This window comes from Anomaloglossus baeobatrachus, chromosome 5 (genome assembly GCF_048569485.1).
Source record: "Anomaloglossus baeobatrachus isolate aAnoBae1 chromosome 5, aAnoBae1.hap1, whole genome shotgun sequence".
Classification (NCBI taxonomy): domain Eukaryota; kingdom Metazoa; phylum Chordata; class Amphibia; order Anura; family Aromobatidae; genus Anomaloglossus; species Anomaloglossus baeobatrachus.
The window spans coordinates 320,735,962-320,758,296 of record NC_134357.1 but is presented as its reverse complement, the minus strand read 5'-3'; the positions used below and the strand labels follow the sequence as shown (position 1 = coordinate 320,758,296).

Below are 22,335 nucleotides of genomic sequence, written 5' to 3'. Positions count from 1 at the left end.
TGCAGCCCAGGAGCTGCAGAGGGGGAATCTGTTAGGTTTTAGGGGACATTTCTGCTGACAGGTTCCCTTTAATGTTTTGTAGTTGATTATTTAGGTTATGTGATGTGTATGTAAATTCACTGTTTGTTTTGCAGAATTGCAAATCAAAAAAAGGGGTCCGTGGAGCCTCTCTTAGGAGTCTCGACAAAGAAAATAGCCAGATATCACTCCGGGAAGGACCTAGCCAAGGAGTGGCTTTTTTTTTTTTTTAGGAGACCACCATAACCACCATATTAAGTGGCCCTTTTAGTCAATATCCAACTCTTTGACAAGTTTAAAGATATGACAAGGGAAATACCAAGGCCAGGTATCCATCCACAGACAGCTGTTTCGGGGTATTGCCCCTCATCAGTGTGGAGTAGGATTCTGGCTAGGTGGGAGCAATGCCTAGTAGACCAGCAAGACAAAATAAATCACTGATCTCGGTGATACCAGCCAGAGAAAAACACTGCCAGCAGCCATCAAAGGCGCTCAACACAGTGATTCTTGCTGGTCTACTAGGCATTGCTCCCACCTAGCCAGAATCCTAATTCTAATTAATTTAACCGCCACGGATCTAATGCAGAGTCACAGCCATTGCTCTAGTTTGCCTGTGGTGTTCACGTCATATAGACAGCGCTGCAGCCAGACACAGAGCTCAGTAGTTCTGCAGATGTAGACTTATTGGTATTGATATTTCCTTTACATCAAACTGCACCTGGGAACAGAAGTCATCTGAAATTGGAGAACCCCTTTGTTAAATTAACTTTTACTCTGAGACTATTTCGGGGGTTTTCTAATAATCACATATGGGAAGTTTAGGGATGCAATTTGTCATCACTTGTCTACTCCACCTGAAAAGAAAAATACAATCTCAGCAAAAATCAGTAAGTAACAAGCATGTACCAAGATTAGAAGTCATCCCTAAAGCTGGGTTCACACTAAACGACAGCGACGTCGCTGTTACGTCACCATTTTCTGTGACGTAACAGCGACCTTGTAAGTCGCTGTTATGATCGCTGCTTAGCTGTCAAACACAGCGACGCAGCAGCGATCATAACGTCGCTGTGCTACATGTGCAGAGAGCAGGGAGCCGCGCTTAGCGCTGGCTCCTTGCTCTCCTAGGTACAGTACACATCGGGTTAATTAACCCGATGTGTACTGCAGCTACATGTCACAGTGCAGAGAGCAGGGAGCCGCGCACACTGCTTAGCCCTGGCTCCTTGCTCTCCTTGCTACAGTATACATCGGGTTAATTACCCGATGCGTACTGCAGCCACATGTGCACAGAGCAGGAGCCGGCACTGGCAGCAAGGGCGGAGGCTGGTAACGAAGGTAAATATCGGGTAACCAGGGAAAGGTCTTCCCTTGGTTACCCGATGTTTACCGTGGTTACAGCTTACTGCAGCTGCCAGACGCCGGCTCCTGCTCCCTTCATTTCGTCGCTCTCTCGCTGTCACACACAGCGATGTGTGTGTCACAGCGGGAGAGTGACGACCAAAAAATGAAGCTGGACATTCAGCAACGACCGGCGACCTCACAGCAGGGGCCAGGTCGTTGCTGGATGTCACACACAGCGACGGGACGTCGCTGCAACGTCACAGAAAATGGTGACGTAGCAGCGACGTCGTTGTGTGTGACACCAGCTTTATCTGCAGCGCTCAGCTACCTTGGGCAGTCCTATTAAGAATATGTGGAGTGGATATGCACATGCTCCATTCAGACTGGCTATCTGTCGAGGTCCAAATCGTTGGAACCCCTGTGATTAGTGGGTTATCCCACAGATCATGGGTAACTTCTAATCTTGGTGCATACCCTTGAATTGCAAAGTTGTTGCTCTAACCCAATTACTTTTATAGAGCTGTTTTACATTATGAGTTGACAACATCTTCAAGAATTTTCAAAGAAAAAGAAAAAAAAAAAAAAAAAGCAGCAAGATTACACTCTTAGGCTATGTGCATACAGTGCGTTTTTCACAGCCTTTTTGGCCTCAAAACTGCATGACTTTGCTTCCCCAGCAAAGTGAGTTTTCATTTTTGCTGTCCGCACACAATTTTTCTTTTTAAGCTGCGTTTTTGAGCTTAGAAAAAAAAAAATGGACACGTCAATTCTTTCCTGCGTTTTCCCCCCATGCAATGCATTGGAAAAATGCAGAAAAACGCAGAGATCAAAAACGTAACAAAACACAACAAATTGCAGTAAAAACGCATGCGTTTTTTGCCACGGGTGCGTTTTTAGCGCACAAAAACGCAGCGTCAACAAAAAAATGCAGCGTGTGCAGCACATAGCCTTAAGGTCCATAGACACTGACCAACCAGTGGCAAGATAAGACTTACCAATTGGCAGTCGTTTGAATGCCTGTTTACCTAAGCTGACAAAGTAAACTATGCACACAGTGATTTCTAACAGATCACTCAGAGCATAGGCTGCCATAATTCTCGACAGTGCGACTCCTGTTTACACCGGATGATACACTGGCAAGAACGATGATCTTTCATGCTCTATAAAAGCTAATTTCTTCTGCTGAATAAAAAATGTTAATCGTTTATTGCATGATCGGCAGCCTGTTTACACTGCAAGATACTTGTGAAATTAACATTTATTGCAGTGGAGTGTAAACTCAAATAAGGAATACTTTAGCACTTCACCTGAAGAATCGGCATGAAGGTAACATTTTTAATTTTCTACACTTAAGACATTACAATTGTATTTTTACCTGTGAAAATTTAAATCAGCGAAATAAAGAGGTAAACAAAAATATATATATATATATCTCTATATATAGAGATATAGATAGATATATATATATATATATATATATATATATATATATATATATATATATATATACATATACATATACATATACACACACACACACACACACACACACAAACAAACACACATACACACATACATATATATATATACACATATACACACACACACACACACACACACACACACACACACACACACACTTTTTCACCCTTAAATAAATCTTCTCCAATTGCACCTTCCAGCTCATTGTCTATTCTCATACATAGTGTACTTTCAGCCTCCTGTTTTTGTCACTTCTTCCTTCATCTTGATTCTTACCTGTCCTCCTGCATATTTATATTATTCTCTGCAAATACTGCCAATGTAGCATATAGTATAGTTCTCATGATTAGCTATGTCGCTTACCTCATGTGCAGGGCATTACAGTTTAGTCATCCATGGTTACGACCACTCATATGCGAGTTAGTTGCTTGTGGTCATAACCATCGATATACAGGCTACTACAATGCCATGCACATGAGGTAAGCAAGTTTCAGAACTATACTACATTTCTAATTGAAGGCATTTGCTAATATTCTTATACCTACTAAAGATTCTGATTGGACCTTGGAGATGGGAATACCCATTTAAGATGGCAATAAACATTAGATGGTTGTCAGTTGAAGAAGCCAGCTCAGCCAATTCCCCCATACACAGAAGCACTCATTCGGCTGAGTGCTCCGTTTTCTCTATAAGAAAGCTGATGGCCAGGGAAAACAATGCGATTGGCAGTCCGAAATCGGACACACTTAATAGACGTCTTCCCTGAATATCAGTTGGCTGATGCTCCCTTAGACAGACAGTTGGCTGAACCAGTCGATATCAGCGAGTTTGGCCAACATTAGTTTAATGTTTATTGGGACCTTTTACCTTTAAGTATCAGATAACAGGCATCTAAAACGTCCAAGATGAAATTGAAATCACATGAAAATCTCTCTCAGGGTTTCAATAAGTGCTGAAGTTATCCAAACACAGCAAAAAAAGACGACTGGTCACATGTACTTCTTAAGAAGTATGGCAAACTGATTTCAATCTGCACAAAGATGGTTTCCAAAACTGTAAAGAGCAAAATTATAGCTCTGGACATCATAGAAGACTTTACATTTCCCAACACCAAGTTTCTCTGAGGGAGGAGTAAGGGAGGAATAAAGGAGGGATGAGGGAGGAATAAAGTTGGTGTTCACCTGGGATTGATACATTTAGGGGTTCTCATGTGGCAAACGTTTTGTAATTAAAGGGAACCTGTCACCAGATTTCAGCCTTCTAAACTAAAACTAGCACCTTAAGCAGTGCCTGTTCTGCATTCTATAAAAGGTGCATGTCACCACCTGACCCCCTGTAGACCCCACAAATACCTTTCTAAAAACTCCAGCTTTGTATGTAAATTGTCCAGTCTGAAGGACATATTACTCTGCGGCTCCTGCCATTTTGTCGTCCTCCTGTGCTTATTGACATGGATGACGTCTCAGGCGCCATCCACATAGGCAGGCAAAATATTGCACCTGCGTAGGCGCACTTCGCTCTGCCCTATCGTGGCCAGAGCCAAAAACATAGGTACACTTGTGCGAATCGGCAAGTTCTTTGCGCAGACCCGATGTGGATGAAATGGGTGACGTCATCCACATTGCCAATCACCGATTTGCGCAGGCGCACCTATGTTTTGAGCCCTGCCCTCAATAGGGCAAATCGAAGTACGCCTGCACGAGCCGGAAATGTGGCTGCGCAGCACAAAATTTTGCCAGCCTAAGTGGATGGCACCCGAGGCGCCATGCACGTCATTCAGCACAGGAGGATGGCAAAAAGGAGAGACAAGAGGCGCAAATTACGACACCCATTGGACCAGACCAAACAATTTACGTACATGGTGCGAGCTTTTATAATAAAAAAAAAAAAAGTATTTGTGGGGTCTAAAGGGGAGGGCAGTCAGGGGTAACGTGCACCTTTATAGAATGCAGCACAGGAGCTGCTTAAGGTGCCAGTTTAAGTTTAGAAGGTGAAAATCTGGTGACCGATTCCGTTTAAAGATAATAATAGTCTACATTTGAGAAGAAAAAAGAAAGTTTCTGATGACAAGTATTTCTGCTGATTTTACCCAAAGAAAAGGAAAGATTCCAGGGAAGTTAAAAAAAAAAAAAAAAACACAATAAGCCAAATTTTTTTACACAAATGAGAAACGTTTGATTAAAAAAGGTGTTAAAGTCAAACATCAGAGGTAATAAATTCAGAAGATGCGAAGGCACATAATATACTCTGTTTTTGTATGAAACAAATATATGGTCTAAATCAAAAGAAACATAGTTGTGAAAATTTGAATGGTTAGGGAGAAGTAGCAGTCAGTCATCAACATGTTTTTGAGGCTCTTGCTACACCATTGGAACATTCTCTGACCCTTAGTACACGGTCTCAGGTTTTCAACACATATCTGGCACACTTTAGGGTAGCCATGGTCTTTCCTGGTCACCCAGTTTAACCCTAAAATTTGGATAATAAGTTTTATGCACAAATTCACATATTTATCCATTGTTTGGGTGTTTAAAAACAACCGCAAATGTAATAGAATGTATCAAGATCATTCCTGCACCATCCATGAACTGTTCAAGCGTTGGAGGTCATTCAACAAAAGCCTTTTTAACATTTAAATTTGCTCCAACTTGTAAGCCTCTTGAATGACTGTATGATTCCATTGGTTTTCATGCAGCTTATATGGCCATACAATTCCAACACTTGCAGTTTTTAACTGCTTATTAAGCAGTCTTCCTACTGGTTAAAGTCACCATTTTTTTCTGCATATTCAGCATATCTAAATTAAAATTAGATCTAATATTGTATTACCATGAGTTAATAAACAGTGTTTTGCAGAATAAATGGACACGACTGGAGGAAACTGAAGTGATTTTTGGATTCCGCATGCCAAAATTTATGAAGATTATATCTTACAGCTAGCAAAATTTGTCATTCTTGCAAAGCAAATGTAATTTAAAATTAGACACAATTTGGAGAGAAAAAAATACATACCATCTGATTGTCTATCGACGGGTTCTCTGTAGCGATCCAAGTGCTCGTCTCGCTTTCTGTAATAATCATCACCTTCATCAACTCTAAATGATTAAAAAAATATATATATAAAAATAAATAAAAACAAAAAATAAACAAGAACACACACCTTAATACCAAAAATAAACAAAAACAAAAAACACCTCAACTGTCTCTGGTAGGCAAGCTTAACAAAAAAGGGCTATACTTATTACTTTGTGTGTTGGTATTTCATATGCATCATGCTTAAAAGTTATCTAATGTTATAAAAGTGGACTTCAAATGTTTCTCGTCATATCAAATGTAATTAAATATTAGTCACCCTCCCCAGGTCCAGCACCAGTTCAACATTGTTCCAATCTCAATATTTTGGCTGCATGGGACGATGTCACACTGACTGACTTCAGTGAACAATCACCCAGTGGCTCGTGCCTTCCACTTTGGCAAAGTTGTGGATCTCAGTTTTTAGATGTAGAGAAGAGGAGAGGTGTCGAAGTAACGTCCACGCTGCAAGCCAAAACACAGGCCAAAAGCAGCGGCAAACACTACTGTAGAAACGTAGGTGAGTACTATCGGCATTTGACATGACAGGAAACATTTCGGGTTCACATTTTTAAAAATGGAAAACTCTAAGTGAAAAAAAAAAACAAAAAAAAACAGCAAGTTCCACTGGAACCAAGTTCATCTCCAGAAGCACCTGTTGGGTGAAATGCAATTGTGAAACAGATCGCTAAGAACTAGGTGGACATATTTCGGTGTGAAATACTAATTACAGGCCAGACTATGCATAAAGAATAAGGAAGAGAAAATACATCTGATCTACTAGACAGAAAAAAAAAATGAAAGCTTATAAATATTTTAAAATGCTAGTCTTCGCAATGTTTCAATTTCTTTAGATTTCCATTTTATGGCTAGTCTCTTTGCTGACCGGGAAAGGGTATGTATTAAAGGCAATCAGTTTGGAAGGGTGACATTCTGCTGACAATTCAGCAATATGTTTACATGTTGAGTCTGTTCCTCAGTTCCTGAAACATCAGTGTTTGAAATTATATGCAAATCCGGGTGAACAAATCTCACATTTGTCACTCCAGCTCAATTCCTTGCCGCCTCCTGCTTGCTGGACAGTTTCTATTCTGTGTGACTTCAGCAAAAGTAGTAGTTATTCAAGCAGGAGGAGGAAGCCGGTCTGGGCAGGGAATATACCTGGAGTGACAGAGGCTGTAGATTTACAAAATCGCTATTCAGCCTCATTTGAATATTAATTTAAATGCTGATTTCTCAGCACTAGAGGAATGGACTGGCCATGTAAAAGGTATGGCTGGACTTCTTTAAAAACGCTACATGGACATACAAATATTTTTATTTATAAAGAGCCAACATAATCCGCAGTACTTTACAATTAAATAGTATAGGGTGTGAAACACTACTCAGATTCCCTTTAAAACTCATTGACTACTACGGTTTAATTAAAGATCAAGAAAAATTAACACTTAACTACTTCCCCCCTCAGTGTTTAACCCCTTAAGGACCGTGGGCAGTAATATTACGTCCTAGCGGTCATAATGTTACTGACTGCGGTCTGCCGCCGGCAGCATACCACGATCAGCGCACATCTCAGCTGATTTTCACAGCTGAGATGTGTGCCCGCTAGGCACGAGCAGAATCATTACCTGCTTGTGCCGTTTAAGCCCTGTAATGGCGCTGTCAATATGTGACAGCGCCATTATAAATCGCGGTAAACCTTTACTTACCGCCCGCTAGCGGAAGTCACGTGACGTGATCACATGACTTCCGGTGGTTGTCATGGTAGTACAGGGTATTGTGATGACTCCTGTGCTAGACCTGAACCACTTTCAGTTTCACTCGGCCCGGAGCCCAGCGAATCAGAAAGTGAACGTATCTGCTGTTTACAGCCGTATAGCTGTGATCAGCAGATAGTGCGGAGCAATCGGATTGCTGATCGCTATAGCCCCCTCGGGGGACTAGCAAAAAAAAAAAAAAAAACCTTAAAAGTTCAAATCACCCCAATTGAAAATTAAAGGGTTAAAAAAACCCACACATTTGGTATCGCCGCGTTCAGAAACGCCCGATCAAAATATAAAATCAATTAATCTGATCAGTAAACTGCGTAGCAGCAAAAAAATTCCAAACGCCAAAATGACGTTTTGTCCCCACAACTTTTGCGCAAAATGCAATAACAGGCGATAAAAACGTAGCATCTGTGCAAAAATTGTACCGTTAAAAACGTCACCTCGAGACGCAAAAAATAAGCCATCACTGAGCCATAGATACCGAAAAATGAGAACGTCACGGAATTTGACGTAAAACGTGGGCCACTTTTTTCGGACAAACTTCCGATTTTTTTTAACCCCTTATATAAAAGTAAACCTATACATGTTTGGTGTCTACGAACTCGCACTGACCTGAGGCATCACACCCACAAATCAGTTTTACCATATAGTGAACACAGTGAATAAAATCTCAAAAATAGTGCTATCGCACTTTTTTTGCAATTTTTCTGCATTTGGAATTTTTGCAGTTTTCCAGTACACTATATGGTAAAACTTATGGTTTCATTTAAAAGTACAGCTCGTTCCGCAAAAAATGAGCTCTCACATGACCATATTGACTGAAAAATAAAAAAGTTACGTCTCTCAGAAGAAGAATGGCGGAAGAAAAAAAAAAAAAAGCGACAAATCGGGCCGGTCGTGAAGGGGTTAAAGCGATCAAAGAACGCTACTGTGGTCTCAGGTAAAGGACCCTGCACATAACATCCTATATCAGATGAAGTGATGTGTCTACAACTTTGAAATATTATAAAATATAAGACCTGGCATTCATTAGCTGTATCAATATTCTGAAATACATATTTCTTTGAATCTACCAGTCACACAAAACAAATTTTACAAAATTTTACACAGACAGAAGAGTCTTTATTATAATAAAAAAGGGGGAGAAATATAACATCTCATACCTGTATGGATTTTTTGTGTCACGGCCCTCTCTATAATGGTCATATAGTGGCTCTCTAGGATCTCTTGAATCACGAGGGGGATCGCGAATGCGAATATCTCTTACATCCCTTAGATCTTTCGAATCACGGGGATCTCTATAGTCTCTAGGATCACGGGTATCCCTCATATCTCGGACATCCCTTGAACTGTGGCCATCCCTAAAATCTCCATCACGAGTATCTCTGAAGTTTCTCTCGTCTCTAAGGTCCCGTCCATCTCGTGGGTCCCGAATAGATCTCATATCTCTCTCTCTTTGGTCTCTGCCATCTCTCCTCGGGCTGGATCGGAGAGGAGATCGTTCACGCCTTGGCTCCAAAGGGTTACCATATCCATACAAATCTCTGGAGCGCCAAAAACAAAAGTTATTAGTTTCAGGCAATTTTTGGTAATACAACTTTTACATTACATGTGCAAATTCATTCCGCCACAAAAATAAATAATGTAAAAGATTTCTCCCCAATTTTCACCAGAATGTAAAAATACTTTGAGGAGAACGCAACTCCTAGTTTCCCGACTTGAACAAAGATCACAGAGGTCACTTTGCAAACAATTTTTATGGTGGTTAGTTTTTTTTTTATTTCGGCAACTTACAGACAAAATCATAAAACACACAAAGCTGAAATAAATTGTCCCTTAGTACAATTTTATTATTTTTTTTTTTTAGATCGCCATTTAATGAGGACGAGCTGCACATTCATTTAGGCTTCTGTAGTAAAGCAAAATTAATACAGAGCAATAATATTTTTCCTGATATTTAGAACACCAGCCCTGTATCAAGAAAAGATAAGCTCAAAAGATTACTAAAATAAATGTAAAAAAGAAAAAAATTCCAAAAAGAAAAGAAAAAAAAAAACAAAAAAAAAAACAACAGAATTTTGGGCATAATCCGTGTCTGGACTCATTTAAATTGTGATCATACAAGATCGCTCCTCAAATGCCACTATTCAGAACAGGGAGTAAGAAATTTTGCTTAATGATCCAAAGCATTTGATAGAATGTATGTAGTACACAAGTTATGCTTGAATGCTTTTTTTATTGCTTTACTTTTTAGGCAAGGAAAACCTCTCAAAGAGAAACGCAAAGTTTTCATATGAAGCGAGTTTGAGTAAAATTGATTTAAGGGGGTTTGTTTGTTGTGTTTTGGGGAAGTGTTTATGAAGTTTTTTTTCTTTGTTTTTTTATGGGGTTGTTTTGTTTTTGTAGGTTTTTAGTTTTGTATTTTTTTTTTAGATTTCCCAATTTATTTTTTTTTTTTTTAAATCACACACTAAACGAAGAGAACGCAAATTGATGTTTCAAGGCTTAGCTGTTATCTTGTGACACTCGCAGACGGCCTGCAAATTGCTGGTGCGTAGAAAGGGTAAAGTCGGCTGGGAACGTAACCGTAAGAATGATGGTGACGAGAGACTGATCCAGGAAATCCAACCAACAGAAGACTACGTCTGGCCCACAATTACTTTACCTTCGTGATGGGCTTGACCTGGATGGCGCTTTATACATATTTCTTCTTTCCGCTGCCTTGTTAACATCTGAAAAGCACAATTAACCCATCTGTTCAATAACTTGACAGTAGACACAATAACCAAACACAATCCTAGAAAAAAAATACTACCACCATGGAAGAATTTAAATAGACTGATATTTATTTGGAGCTTATGTAGCATTACCTTCATTATATAACATTTTCCATTAGTCAATATCTACTAATTAAATTTTATTATGATAAGTATATGATCACGCAATTGTTTTTCCAAACATATTTTAATGCATACTCCACACGAAAATTTACCCACAAACGGCGTCTTATTGGTTTCAAATCCACAAAACTGCACAGAATTTTTCTAGATAAGAGCGGCATTAGTAACACAAGCGTCACTTATTAGTTGTAGTTTCTCTCGCGGAAAGCCCAAAACTTACTATCCCAAATGAACAGGGTTAATCTGCATGTGAACTGCAAAATGTCATATTGCAAAGCAGTGTCTGAGGTTTTTGAACATAATTACACTATGTGTGAATGTAGACAGTTCAAGGGATTCCCGTGGGGGAAAAAAAAAAGGGCAGTGCATTCAAAGTATACAACCATATGATAGATTAAGTGGAAGTCAAAATGTTAATTGTTAATGTCTAGAATTAGATTTCAGTGCTTTTAAGTATGTAGTGAAATACAAACTGTACACAATGAGGGACAGCCTCGTAATAGAAAGACAGGTAACCAGGTGCCCGCAGTTTAAAACGTGACCCACAAAGATCTCCTAATCCATATAAGTCATGACCGAAGCACTTCATAAAAGAAAAATTCATTAGAGGTGTTTATTGTAACAGAATATCTAACGTTTCAACTCTAAATGGGTCTTTGTCAAGTTTTGGAAAGGCCCACTTGAGCTAGAAACATTGCATATGCTGGCATGTTACAAAATCCAAAGTATGGTCATCTCTCTTGCATGGGGAGTCTGAATATTACAGTAAAGCGCAGTTACCCATGTCGGTAAGGTGGTTACAATATTATGGTTTTCAGCAGGATATTCCTATTTAGCAAAATGTGCTTTTAGCTGGTTAGACGCAAGTGCTCCATTTGAAAAGCGAGTTTGCAATGTTTCCTGTTGAGCGCAATTACAAAACTGTACGCGAGACAGACGCAAGAGATCCTATGTTCCCAGCTGTTATGACCGCTGCAATCAAGCTACAGCTAGGTCTTCATGCTGAAAATCAAGAATTTTTATTAAATTGATCTTCAAACAAATATTGGTTTCATTTACTTTGCATTTTAGCTCATCTTCAAGATTGTTCCTCAAGTTTACAGTGGTCATTAATATTTTTATTCCAACTGTGAACCTTTTAGGTGGTGGACAATCTCACTTGATCAAGCAAGGCGAAAGGTGTGTCGGGGTGTTTTCCACCACAGGGTCTGTGTGGATATCCAAATACTACCGAATGTTGCATTGTTTTTGGTTTGTCATCATTACTATGTTCAGTGCTTGGATACTTGTGCACACAGCTCATCATATATAGAGGAAGATTTGCTACTTTAAATGAATTGACCTAATGTATTTGTAAGCTTTACCCCTCTACTTTTCATAGTCCCCTTCCCTAGAGCTTATGCATGTCCTGGTGGTCAGTAGTAATTTGCAGTGTAATTTAAATCTTCCCTCTCTGTACCATTTATCCAATACAGCCCCAGTAACATTATTATTAGATCAATAGATGAAGAGGAGATACATTTGTACATATATTTTTGCTGTTCAAATTGCTTTTTTGGGTTAGTATAATCTGCGCAAACAATTTCCAGCATATTTCACAAATTTTGTGTCCAGTATTCTTTGGCAAAGTTTATGATATGCAATGAAAAGGGTATAGATCTTAATTCAAGCCATCATTTTTTTCTAGTTTCACAAGTTTTTAGTTTTTTTTTGTTTTAAATAACCATTTTGTTCCAAAATCTTTTGTTAATGTAGAAAGTAAGAAGATAGGAAAGTAAAAAGATTGGAGTAAAATAAAATAAAAAAAAAAAAAAAAAAATATTGCTAAACAAAGAATTACTTAATGACAAAACGCTTAGGGTTTATTTTTTATTTTTTTTTACAGTGGCTGGTTAGGGCTATATAAAACAAGTCTACATAAAGTACAGTTTAAGATACACTTCCAAGATCTGCACCTGCCTTCCCATGAAAGGTCTTCTAAATTAAGAGTTTGATACAGTAAAATTACACCATCTGTAAAAACTGTAGCACTGCTTTTTTTTGTTTGTTGTTATTTCGACCCTTGAGCCATTTGCCCATGTTACAGTTCTTGTATATGTTAAAGATATAGTTGACTTTACTCTTAAGTACAGCATCAGGAAACTATGACCCTTGAGTTAAAAATCATGATGTCATGTGGTCCCATATCAGTAACGCTATAAAAGGTTTTGTGAGCATTGATCAGATATCCAAACGATAAAGTACGCAGGCTCCATTTTTGGAAGGCTAGTGTTCCATTAGATGCAACAGAAATCATTAAAAATAAAAAGCATCCCTATCATGCCGATTCTATAGTAATTTCTTAAATTTAACCCTTTAGTGACCACCAATACATCTTTTTTACTGACCTGGGATATAAACTAATAGCATCCCCCTCCCCTTACCTGTCAGCTGTAGACTATAGCTGACCACCTGCTGCATCAGTCACGATCGGAGTTGGAAGCGATCATGGCTGGTTAACCCCTTCCAATCTACTGTCAATAGTAACCACAGCATCTAGATGGTTAACAGAGTGGGAGCATTCCTCTTTAACCCCATCAGCAGCCTGAGATCCTGATTGTGTGGTCCTGATGGTTGCCATGGCAACAAAAAACAAAAAACAAAACAAAAACAAATGTGAATTGTCTCAGACTATAATGCAGTGTTCCCCAACTCCAGTCCTCAAGACCCACCAACAGTGCATGTTTTTCAGGCTTTCCGAGTATTGCATCGGTGATAATTTAATTGCCTGCATTGGTAATAATTCCAACACCTGTGCAATACTAGCACAACCCTGAAAACACACACTATTTGTGGAATTGAGGAACACTTGAGGTTGGGAACACTGATATAATGGGTATGTCCGTAACAATCCCAGATAGAACAGGTACGTGAAACATGGATGTCTGAATGAGGCCTAAGGCTGGGGCCACATGGGCATTACTGCAATTGAATCACATGACACTCGGCTCCCACTATGCTGAGAGTGTAAGATGAGTGTCATGTGACTCATGCCACTATGCCACTGTGATGTGATCCTGCAATCACAGCACAGCCGCGGAGGAGGGGGTGGGCACTCTGAAGGAGAGGGAGGGATTAAACTCCCCAGCTACTCCATTATCAGCTGGTGCGTACGTGCAGTGAGCTGTTTCTCTAGCACCCATAGACTTGTATGGGTGCAAATGAAAACGAATCGGATTCCACCTGCAGCATGCTGCAATTGTTTTCTCGGTCCGATTAGGGCTGAGAGGGGGGGGGGGGAATCTTGCTCATGGGAGCTGCCCCATTGAGTAACATGGGTCCGGGTGGAATTCGATTTTTTTATCGCATTCCACTCACTCAGTTTTACTTGCCGTGTGTGCTTACCCTTAAAAAGGGAACTTGTAGAAACGTAAAACTTTCACTCCGATCAGGACAATTGTGAACCCTGTTAAACACAGGGTCCACACACCGAAACCAGGACCTCTCCTGTTCACAGCACAGGGTGTCCTGAGTGAAAACTGTCCGTGTACGTAAGGGGCGCACCGGGACAGTAGGCGCAGCCCACTTACCACTGAGCTGCTGCAGAGGAACTGGAATGGAGGAGGGGAAGCGGGATACCGTACCTCACCATATGATCTTGGCGTGACAGGCACCGGACGCCTATCCCTGCCTACTGCTTCCAGTATAACAATGGCGCTAATGCTGTGATGTGGCTTCATTGTTCTAAGACCAGACTTTCAGAGCTGAAATGTGACGACTGCGCACCAGGGTGCACTCTCCAGGACTTTTTAACAACTATGGTCCACCCCAAACACAGTGCCAATCCAAGATGGAGCCCACAGGGACCAATGGCGGAGTGCCACATTATGGCTAGGTTCGCACACTGCGTCTTTTTGACGCTGCGTTTGTGCGTTTTTGGCCGCTAAAAACGCACAAAAACGCACCTGCGTCGAAAAAACGCATCAAAAAACGCATGCGTTTTTGCCGCGATTTGGTGCGTTTTTGGCTGCGTTTTGCTGCGTTTTTGATCTCTGCGTTTTTCCAATGCATTGCATGGGGGGAAAACGCAGGAAAGAACGGACATGTCCATTTTTTTTTTTAACTCAAAAACGCAGGTAAAAAAAACAGATGTGTGCGGACAGCAAAAATGAAAACCCAGACTTTGCTGGGGAAGCAAAGTCCTGCAGTTTTGAGGCCAAAAACGCACCCGAAAAACGCACTGTGCGCACATAGGCTGCTGGTGACGTCACCAGCAGCCTATCTGGAACCGCCACGACACTGATTACACAACCGCAACACCACCCCAAACACCCTACCAGTCATCATCAGAAGACAAAAGGTCATAGGGGCGGGATTCCGCAAGCTAGTCCGGAGTGGCCACATCAGGACACCTGACTCAATCCAGCCTATCAGGTCCTGCCACCTCACGGACATGCCCAGTGAAGTCCTCACTGGATTTAGCCTCAGATTGTGCACAAAGTGTGTGAGCATGCTCAGTAGCCTGAACTGAAGACTTAGCCTCAGGAATGGAACTAAACAGGCTGAGCATGCTCAGTAGGAAAAACACAAGGACAAGCACCAGGGCAAAGAGGCTTTTCGCACTAAGTGAGTGAGCATGCTCAGTAGCTTGAACTGACGACAGCCTCAGAAATGAGGCTAACAGGCTGAGCACTGGACTTAGGCGCAGACTGGGGTAAATCAGAACACGCATGCGCACTAGCTGCCTCTCCACACTTCGGTACAGAGAAATGAGCAGCCAGCTGGACGACCCCAGGCATGGCCAGAAACGGAGGCCAGCGCCTGGGCGTAACAGGAACCACAGCAGGCTGCTTGCGGCAACGGCGGCGCTGATTTGTAACACCTGCACGCAGTAATTTTTCAGGTGCTGACAATGGAATCATGCAGACTTAATGTACTGCAGGAGAGCAATAATCATAATTTATTCCAAAGCAATCTAGCTGTCGAACACCCATCATTATCACCAAAGAACTAGTTCATATAATTACTTGTTTTTTGTAGAACAAGGTCTTTGGGAAGGTCTATAGGCAGGGAGGAAAAAAGTAAAAAAAAAAAAAAAAAAAAAACAGTAGCTGAAACTATTCCCCGCTGGGGAGGAAATAGAGCTGGAGTGACAGACCTACAGTAGTCCTTCAGCCTAATTTGCATATCAATATAACACCAATCTCTACGTAGCAGAGGAACAGATTGGCTATATTAAAAAGGTATTTGTGAACTAGTATTTGAAAGAACTGCATGCACATATAAACAGTTTAGGGTGGTGGGGGGAGCTGAGGGGGGACTCCTGTTATCAGATTTCCTTTAAACCTGTCATGTCCCCAAAACACTATTCACCTGACCAGACTCTCTTTAGTTACTGCCCAGGACACATGAGTGGCAACTGAACCATGTCCTGGCATTTCAACAGCTCGCTCTGCATAGATGCCATTTTGATGAAATACAACATTTTGATTTCTATTTGGCATTTTTTCGGAAGAAAGGTGGGAGTGAAGCGACCAAAAAGAGTGACACTCTTGCATTTGACGAATGGTTACAATAATTTTATATCTTGATAAAAAGTACTTTAAAAATCAGACCCAGTAATAGCAAATATGATTTATCATTAAATAGGAAAAAAAGTTTAACAACCCCACACTTTTCCTAAGTTTAACCACTCCACCCTAGGTATTGCAGTAAATAGTGAAATCGCAGTTCACCTATAACACTTTGGCCAATCTTCACAGAAGAACAAAGGTGGCATTTAAAAGGGGGCTTCAGAAGCCCCTGGCTCCAATAACAACTCATCGGTTCCTTGTTATCGTGTTTTGAGTCATTTAAATGCCACTGTCGATGACAGACCGGAGCAAGCTCTGTCCGCTGCGGTTGCATGTTTATGCAGGCTGTGCAAAGCAGACGCCACTTATTGAGCATGGTGAGGAATCAATTTCTGAGCTCATTACATTCACCCACCGTTAAGGTCATTTTATTTCATATGGTATGTAGTCACTGAAGGGTTAAATGAACCGTGTGCCAGGAAAACTGATTTTGGTAAATCTGCTATGATTAGCACAATTAGAGGAATAGAGTAAAAAAAAAAAAAAAAAAAAAAATTGGAAAATGTTACAGTTATGTTGCAAAAATGAAAGCGCAGAATGGGACCCTCAATAATATCACTGCATTCAGAAGGATTCTAAAAATGCCAGATTGCCTTACCTAATCTACTGCTTTTATAAATCTGACCATTTGCACCCGCCACAGCAGCGTCAGCATCTTCTTTACGCTCATACTGGACAAATCCATAATGGTGGAACATGGTGAGAGCTGGAAAATGAGTAATTGTTATAATAAATGGAGAAAAAAAAAAAATAAGCCCCACTCAAATGACCCAATATGCATTCAAAAATGTATATGGACAAAAATTTTTTTTTTTATTCTTTTTTTTTTTTTTTTTTTAACTACATTAACTCCATAAAGAACCACCTTTTTTTATTTTGTTTTTGGGGGGTGGGGTGTTAATCCAAAAGTGTATTATGAATGTATTAGAATTAAACAAAAAAACAAAAACAAAACCACCCTGAAAACACCACCTCAGATTCACTTGTTAATTCACCTGCCGATCAATTTTTGTGAGTCTCCCGGGTCTTTCATCTGTCCTGTAATGGTGACGTGTTAAATATGGGAACATGACATCAATGGCTTTAACGGCGACATCTGCATCGTTGGTACACAGCCAGAGAGGTCAACGTTTGGTAGCATATGCGTGTATTTGTTGACCATTTGCAGAACAAATGAAAGACTAGCAAGGCTCTTTGGAGTGACCACTCTAGAAAGGCATAGGTGTGAACATTTTTTTTTTTTTTTTTTTAAACTTACATTACAACCAAAAATTGGCTATTTTCATTGTTAGGAAAATGATTGCTCTTGGAGTATTTTCCCCACTGATATACTGTAGTTGCAGGGCAGCTTATTTTCTCAGAATAAAAGGAGTAACTTTTAGCGATGAGCAAACTGACTGCAAAAGTCCAGATTCGCGAGGATATCGTACCCGTGCACCGATCCCGGGCCTGGGGATCCCAGGGAACTCTGGGTAACTATCTGGATCTAGCCATCTGGGTAATTAACCCCTTCAGCCCCCGGGCACTTTCCGTTTTTGCGTTTTTGTTTTTTGCTCCCCTTCTTCCGTGAGGCGTAACATTTTTATTTTTCCATCAATCTTGCCATATGAGGGCTTGTTTTTTGCAGGACGAGTTGTACTTTTAAATGAAACCATAAGTTTTACCATAGTATATAGTGTACTGGAAAACGGCAAAAAAATTCCAAGTGCGGAAAAATTGCAAAAAAAGTGTGATCGTACAATAGTTTTTGGGATATTTTATTCACTGTGTTCACTATATGGTAAAACTGAGGTATCTATGTGATGCCTCAGGTCGGTGCGAGTTTGTAGACACCAAACATGTATAGGTTTACTTGTATCTAAGGGGTTAAAAAAAATTCACAAGTTTGTCCAATAAAAGTGGCGCACGTTTTGCGCCATTTTCCGAAACACGTAGCGTTCTTATTTTTAAGGATCTATGGCTCAGTGATGGCTTATTTTTTGCGTCTCGAGCTGACGTTTATAATGGTACAATTTTTGCGCAGATGCTACGTTTTGATCGCCTGTTATTGCATTTTGCGTAAAACTTGCGGCGACCAAAAAACGTAATTTTGGCGTTTGGAATTTTTTTGCGACTACGCCGTTTACCAATCAGATTGATTTTATATTTTGATAGATCGGGCATTTCTGAACGCGGCGATACCAAATATGTGTATATTTATTTTTTAACCCTTTAATTTTCAATGGGGGGAAAGGGGGGTGATTTGAACTTTTAGGTTTTTTGTTTTTTTTTATTTTTTAAAACTTTTTTTTTTACTTTTTTTTTTATTTTACTAGTCCCCCTAGGGGGCTATAGCGATCAGCAATCCGATTGCTGATCGCTATCTGCTGATCACAGCTATACCGCTGTAATCAGCAGATTCAGTCACTTTGGTTTTCCCTCTGCTCTCGGCCGAGGGAAAATGAAAGTGAAACATCGTAGCAGCAGGCGTCATCACATGACCCTGTGCTACGATGGCAACCACCGATAGTCACGTGATAACACACGTGACTTCCGGTGGGGGCGGCGGTGAGTAACAAACATGGCCGCGCGCATTTAAATCTTGCTGCCAGACTTTGGCAGCAAGATTTAAGGGGTTAATGGCCGCGGGTGGAAGCGATTCCACCCGCGGCTAGTAGGCACACATGTCAGCTGTTGAAAACAGCTGATGTGTGCAGATCCACGCCGCCTGCCCGCGGCAGGGGGCGGGGCTTAACCCGACACGATCCTGGACAGATAGATCCGTCCAAGGTCGTGAAGGGGTTAAAATAAGTAAATAATGGGGGAAAAAATAAAACTAATAAAAAGCAAGCACATTCTATTTACCAGTCTCAGCACGTCTGTAACACTACTTCCGGGGCCGTTCAGTAACCTCATGCATATGCACTGCTTCCCATGCCCAGAGTCGCGGAGTCTGATTGGTTGTCAGACCGCATCCCTGCCCTGTATGACAGCGTGTCTGACCGCTTGCAATCGAACAAGCTATGTGTCTATCTGTAATGGTGTAAAACTAAATGAAAAACAATTGGCAAAGGGTCCCCCCCAAATTATGATATCCAGCACAGAAAGCATACGGCTACAGCTGCAGCTCCCAGCTGTGGGCTTATCTTGGCTGTGCATCAAAATAAAAGGCATGCCATGCACTTATTGAAATAAATACATTGTCTTTAAAAACTGTGTGCAGTCCCCTTCCCCCAATCTTGGTTATTGGACTAAAAAATAGAAGCCTGCAGCCGCCCAGAATTGTTGCATTTATTAGATGTGACAATTCCAGCACTTTACCCAGCTCATCCCGTTTAACCTGGTGTGGTGGCAATCAGGGTAATAAGGGGTAAATAGCAGTTCACAGCTGCCACTAAGCCCTAGATTAGTAATGGGGAGGAGCCCCCATTATTAATCTGTAAGAGAAAAGAAATAAAACACAAAACACCGACAAATAGGTAATTACTTACAGGTAATGTGTTTTTTCTGAACCACGAGAGAAAGGATCCAGCCTTCAAGGACAGGAAACCTACAGGATAAAAAGTCTTCTTCCCACATCAGTTGGATTACGGAGCATGGATTACGGAGCATGAAAGAAGCTCCGAAAAAAAGGAACATTGTGATTACATGCCCCACCACCATTAATTCCCATGTGAATAGGTGCAAAAAACAAAAATACTGTTTTTTACAGCACCACGAGAGAATTACATAGACAACTTATTTTGGGGGTGGGGGGGTATTTGAGGGGAACTACAGTCTGCAGAAACCTTCTCCCAAGAGGTGAGGTCGGTAAAAGGACAAGTCCAACCTATAGTGTCTATAGAAAGTGGACGGGGAAGTCCACGTGGCCGCCTTACAGATCTGCTCGATTGAGCCCTCCGATCTTACAGCCCAGGAAGATGCCATTGCCCTTGTGCAGTGAGCTTTCAGCCCTGCAGGCACCACTTTACCACTAGCTGCGTAAGCTACAGAAATGGCCTCCCTGATCCACCTACAGTAGCTGGAGTGGACTTGGAAGCCTTTAGCCCCATCCTACTACCATGAAACACTACAATGACTTATCAGTCACCAGGGGTTGGAGGAAGGACAAGTATTCCAGAAGACAACGTCCAGGCAATGCCACCCTCTCTCTTCCTGACTAGATGGACTATCATAGAATGAAGGGAGCAGAATCTCCTGAGTCCTATGAAACTGAGAATTCTTTTTTAGTAGGTAAGCCGGGTCACGCCTTAGGACTACACAGTCATCAAAACTGATTATAGGGTGGGTCAATCGACAAGGCCTGTAGGTCACTAACCCTGCATGCGGAGGTTAGGGCGGTAAGGACACTAGTCTTGAAGGATAGATTTTTGAGTGAGAGACACCAGGGGCTTAAAAGGGGGCTTAGTTAAGGCTGACAGGAGTAGATTAAGATCCCACGAAGGTGAGGGCATAACGCGCCAAGGTCTAGACCTAGAACAGGCCCTAATGGAAGAAAAAAAAAAAAAAAAAAAAAAAAAAAAAAAAAAAAAAAAAAAAAAATCGGGAAATCCATCGGTCTCCGGCCAGGTTATAAGATGATACAATGCGCCCAAGGCTGAGACCTGAACTTTTAGGGTACTAACTGACAGACCTAGTTCTAAACCTTTCTGTAGGAATTCTAGAATGACTGGTACTGGAACCGAGCCAGCATGACTTGCACCTGTGGAGGACAAGAATTTGTTTCACATCTATCCATAAATCTGAGTAGTGATTGGTTTCCTACACTGCATCAGGGTAGTAGCTAGATCTAGAGAGAACCCCCTGCCTCCTAAAAGTGACCCCTCAAATTCCACATCATTAGATGAAACCTGCTGGTCAGGTGGTGGAAGGCTGGACCTTGAGAGAGGAGGTCTGGTAGTTCCGGTAGAACCCATGGCCTGGTTAGTTATCGACAGTCTGGTCAGCGAGTAAAACCACAGCCTCTTTGGCCAAAAGGGGGTTATCAGAATAACGGCTGCTCTGTCCTCCCGGATTTTCCTCAGGACTGCTGGAATGAGGGCTATTGGAGGGAAGTTATAAGCGAGGTTGAAGTCCCACTTTATCAACACAACGTCAACTGAGTGAGGTCAATCCCTTGGGTCTAGGGAACAAAATTGGTAAACCTTCTTGTCCTTCCTGGTCGCAAAGATCGATTTCTGGGACACCCCACATCTCCGTTATGTGTGTGAGGTCCATTCTCCTTTGTCTAACCTGCTGCGACTGAGAAAGTCCGCCATAGAATTGACCTTTCCTTTTAGGTGTACTGCCAATAAGTAATCCAGATGATTTTCTGCCAGGCCTAGGATTCTGCTTGCTATGTAAATGAGTGGTCAGAAACGAGTTCCTCCCTGGTGATTGAGGTACGCAACTGTTGCTTGATTGTCTGAAAGGATCTTGACATGGTGAAGTTCCAGTGATGGTAGGAACAGTTTTAATGCCCTTTCCACAAAAGTAACTCCCTGGTATTCAAGGAACCGTGAGCTTCCAGACCATCTTCCTTGGATTAGATGATTGTGTAAGTGGGTACCCCAACCATACAGACTTGCGTTGGTGGTTACCATTTGGGACTCAGATTATTCAAGGCACGCCTCTTCTTAAATTGTCTGGATTCAGCCACCAATGTAGAGACTATCGTGTGAGTGCTGATAACAATATTTCTGTCCAGGCGATCTCCCAGAACTGCCTGATTTTCCAGGATGTCCCACTGCAGGACTCTGGTGTGTACCTGGGCCAAAAGGACTGCTGGAATGGCTGATAAGGAGCCCAGAAAGCATATCGCCCCTCGCAGAGACACCTAAGTGGCATTGATTAGCTGTTCTATTTGGGCCTGGAGATTTACCACCTTGAATTTTGGGAGTAGACACATCTGGGCACCTGAATCCAAGGTCAGTCCCAGAAGAAGCTGAATCTTGCTCGGATGTAACCAGGACTTCCCTTGGTTTATGAGCCAACCTAGTCCTCTCAGGGAAGAACAGACCTCCTTCAGAAGGGCGCCGACAATCAGGAAGTTGTCTAGATGAGGTATGATGAGGACGTCTTTCTGCGCATATGAGAGATTACCTCTGATATTGGCTTTGTAAAAATCCTACTGCCAGGCCGAAGGGAAGGGATTTGTACTGGAAATGACAGTTCTTCCCGCCC

General features: G+C 41.4%; 1 protein-coding gene across 3 annotated transcripts in view; it reads right to left on the bottom strand.

Moving 5' to 3' along the window:
* Positions 1 to 22,335, bottom strand: part of NCOA5 (nuclear receptor coactivator 5) — an 86,585-nt gene that overhangs the window by 29,998 nt on the left and 34,252 nt on the right. For 2 of the 3 annotated variants that reach the window (XM_075349746.1, XM_075349747.1), the window contains 4 exons: positions 16,793 to 16,900; positions 10,348 to 10,414; positions 8,846 to 9,226; positions 5,854 to 5,936 (listed from right to left, as the gene is read on the bottom strand). In XM_075349746.1, coding sequence (XP_075205861.1) covers positions 5,854 to 5,936; positions 8,846 to 9,226; positions 10,348 to 10,414; positions 16,793 to 16,900 — 639 coding nt within the window. The remainder of the gene's footprint in view (positions 1 to 5,853; positions 5,937 to 8,845; positions 9,227 to 10,347; positions 10,415 to 16,792; positions 16,901 to 22,335) is intronic. The other variant, XM_075349748.1, reaches the window with a different exon arrangement.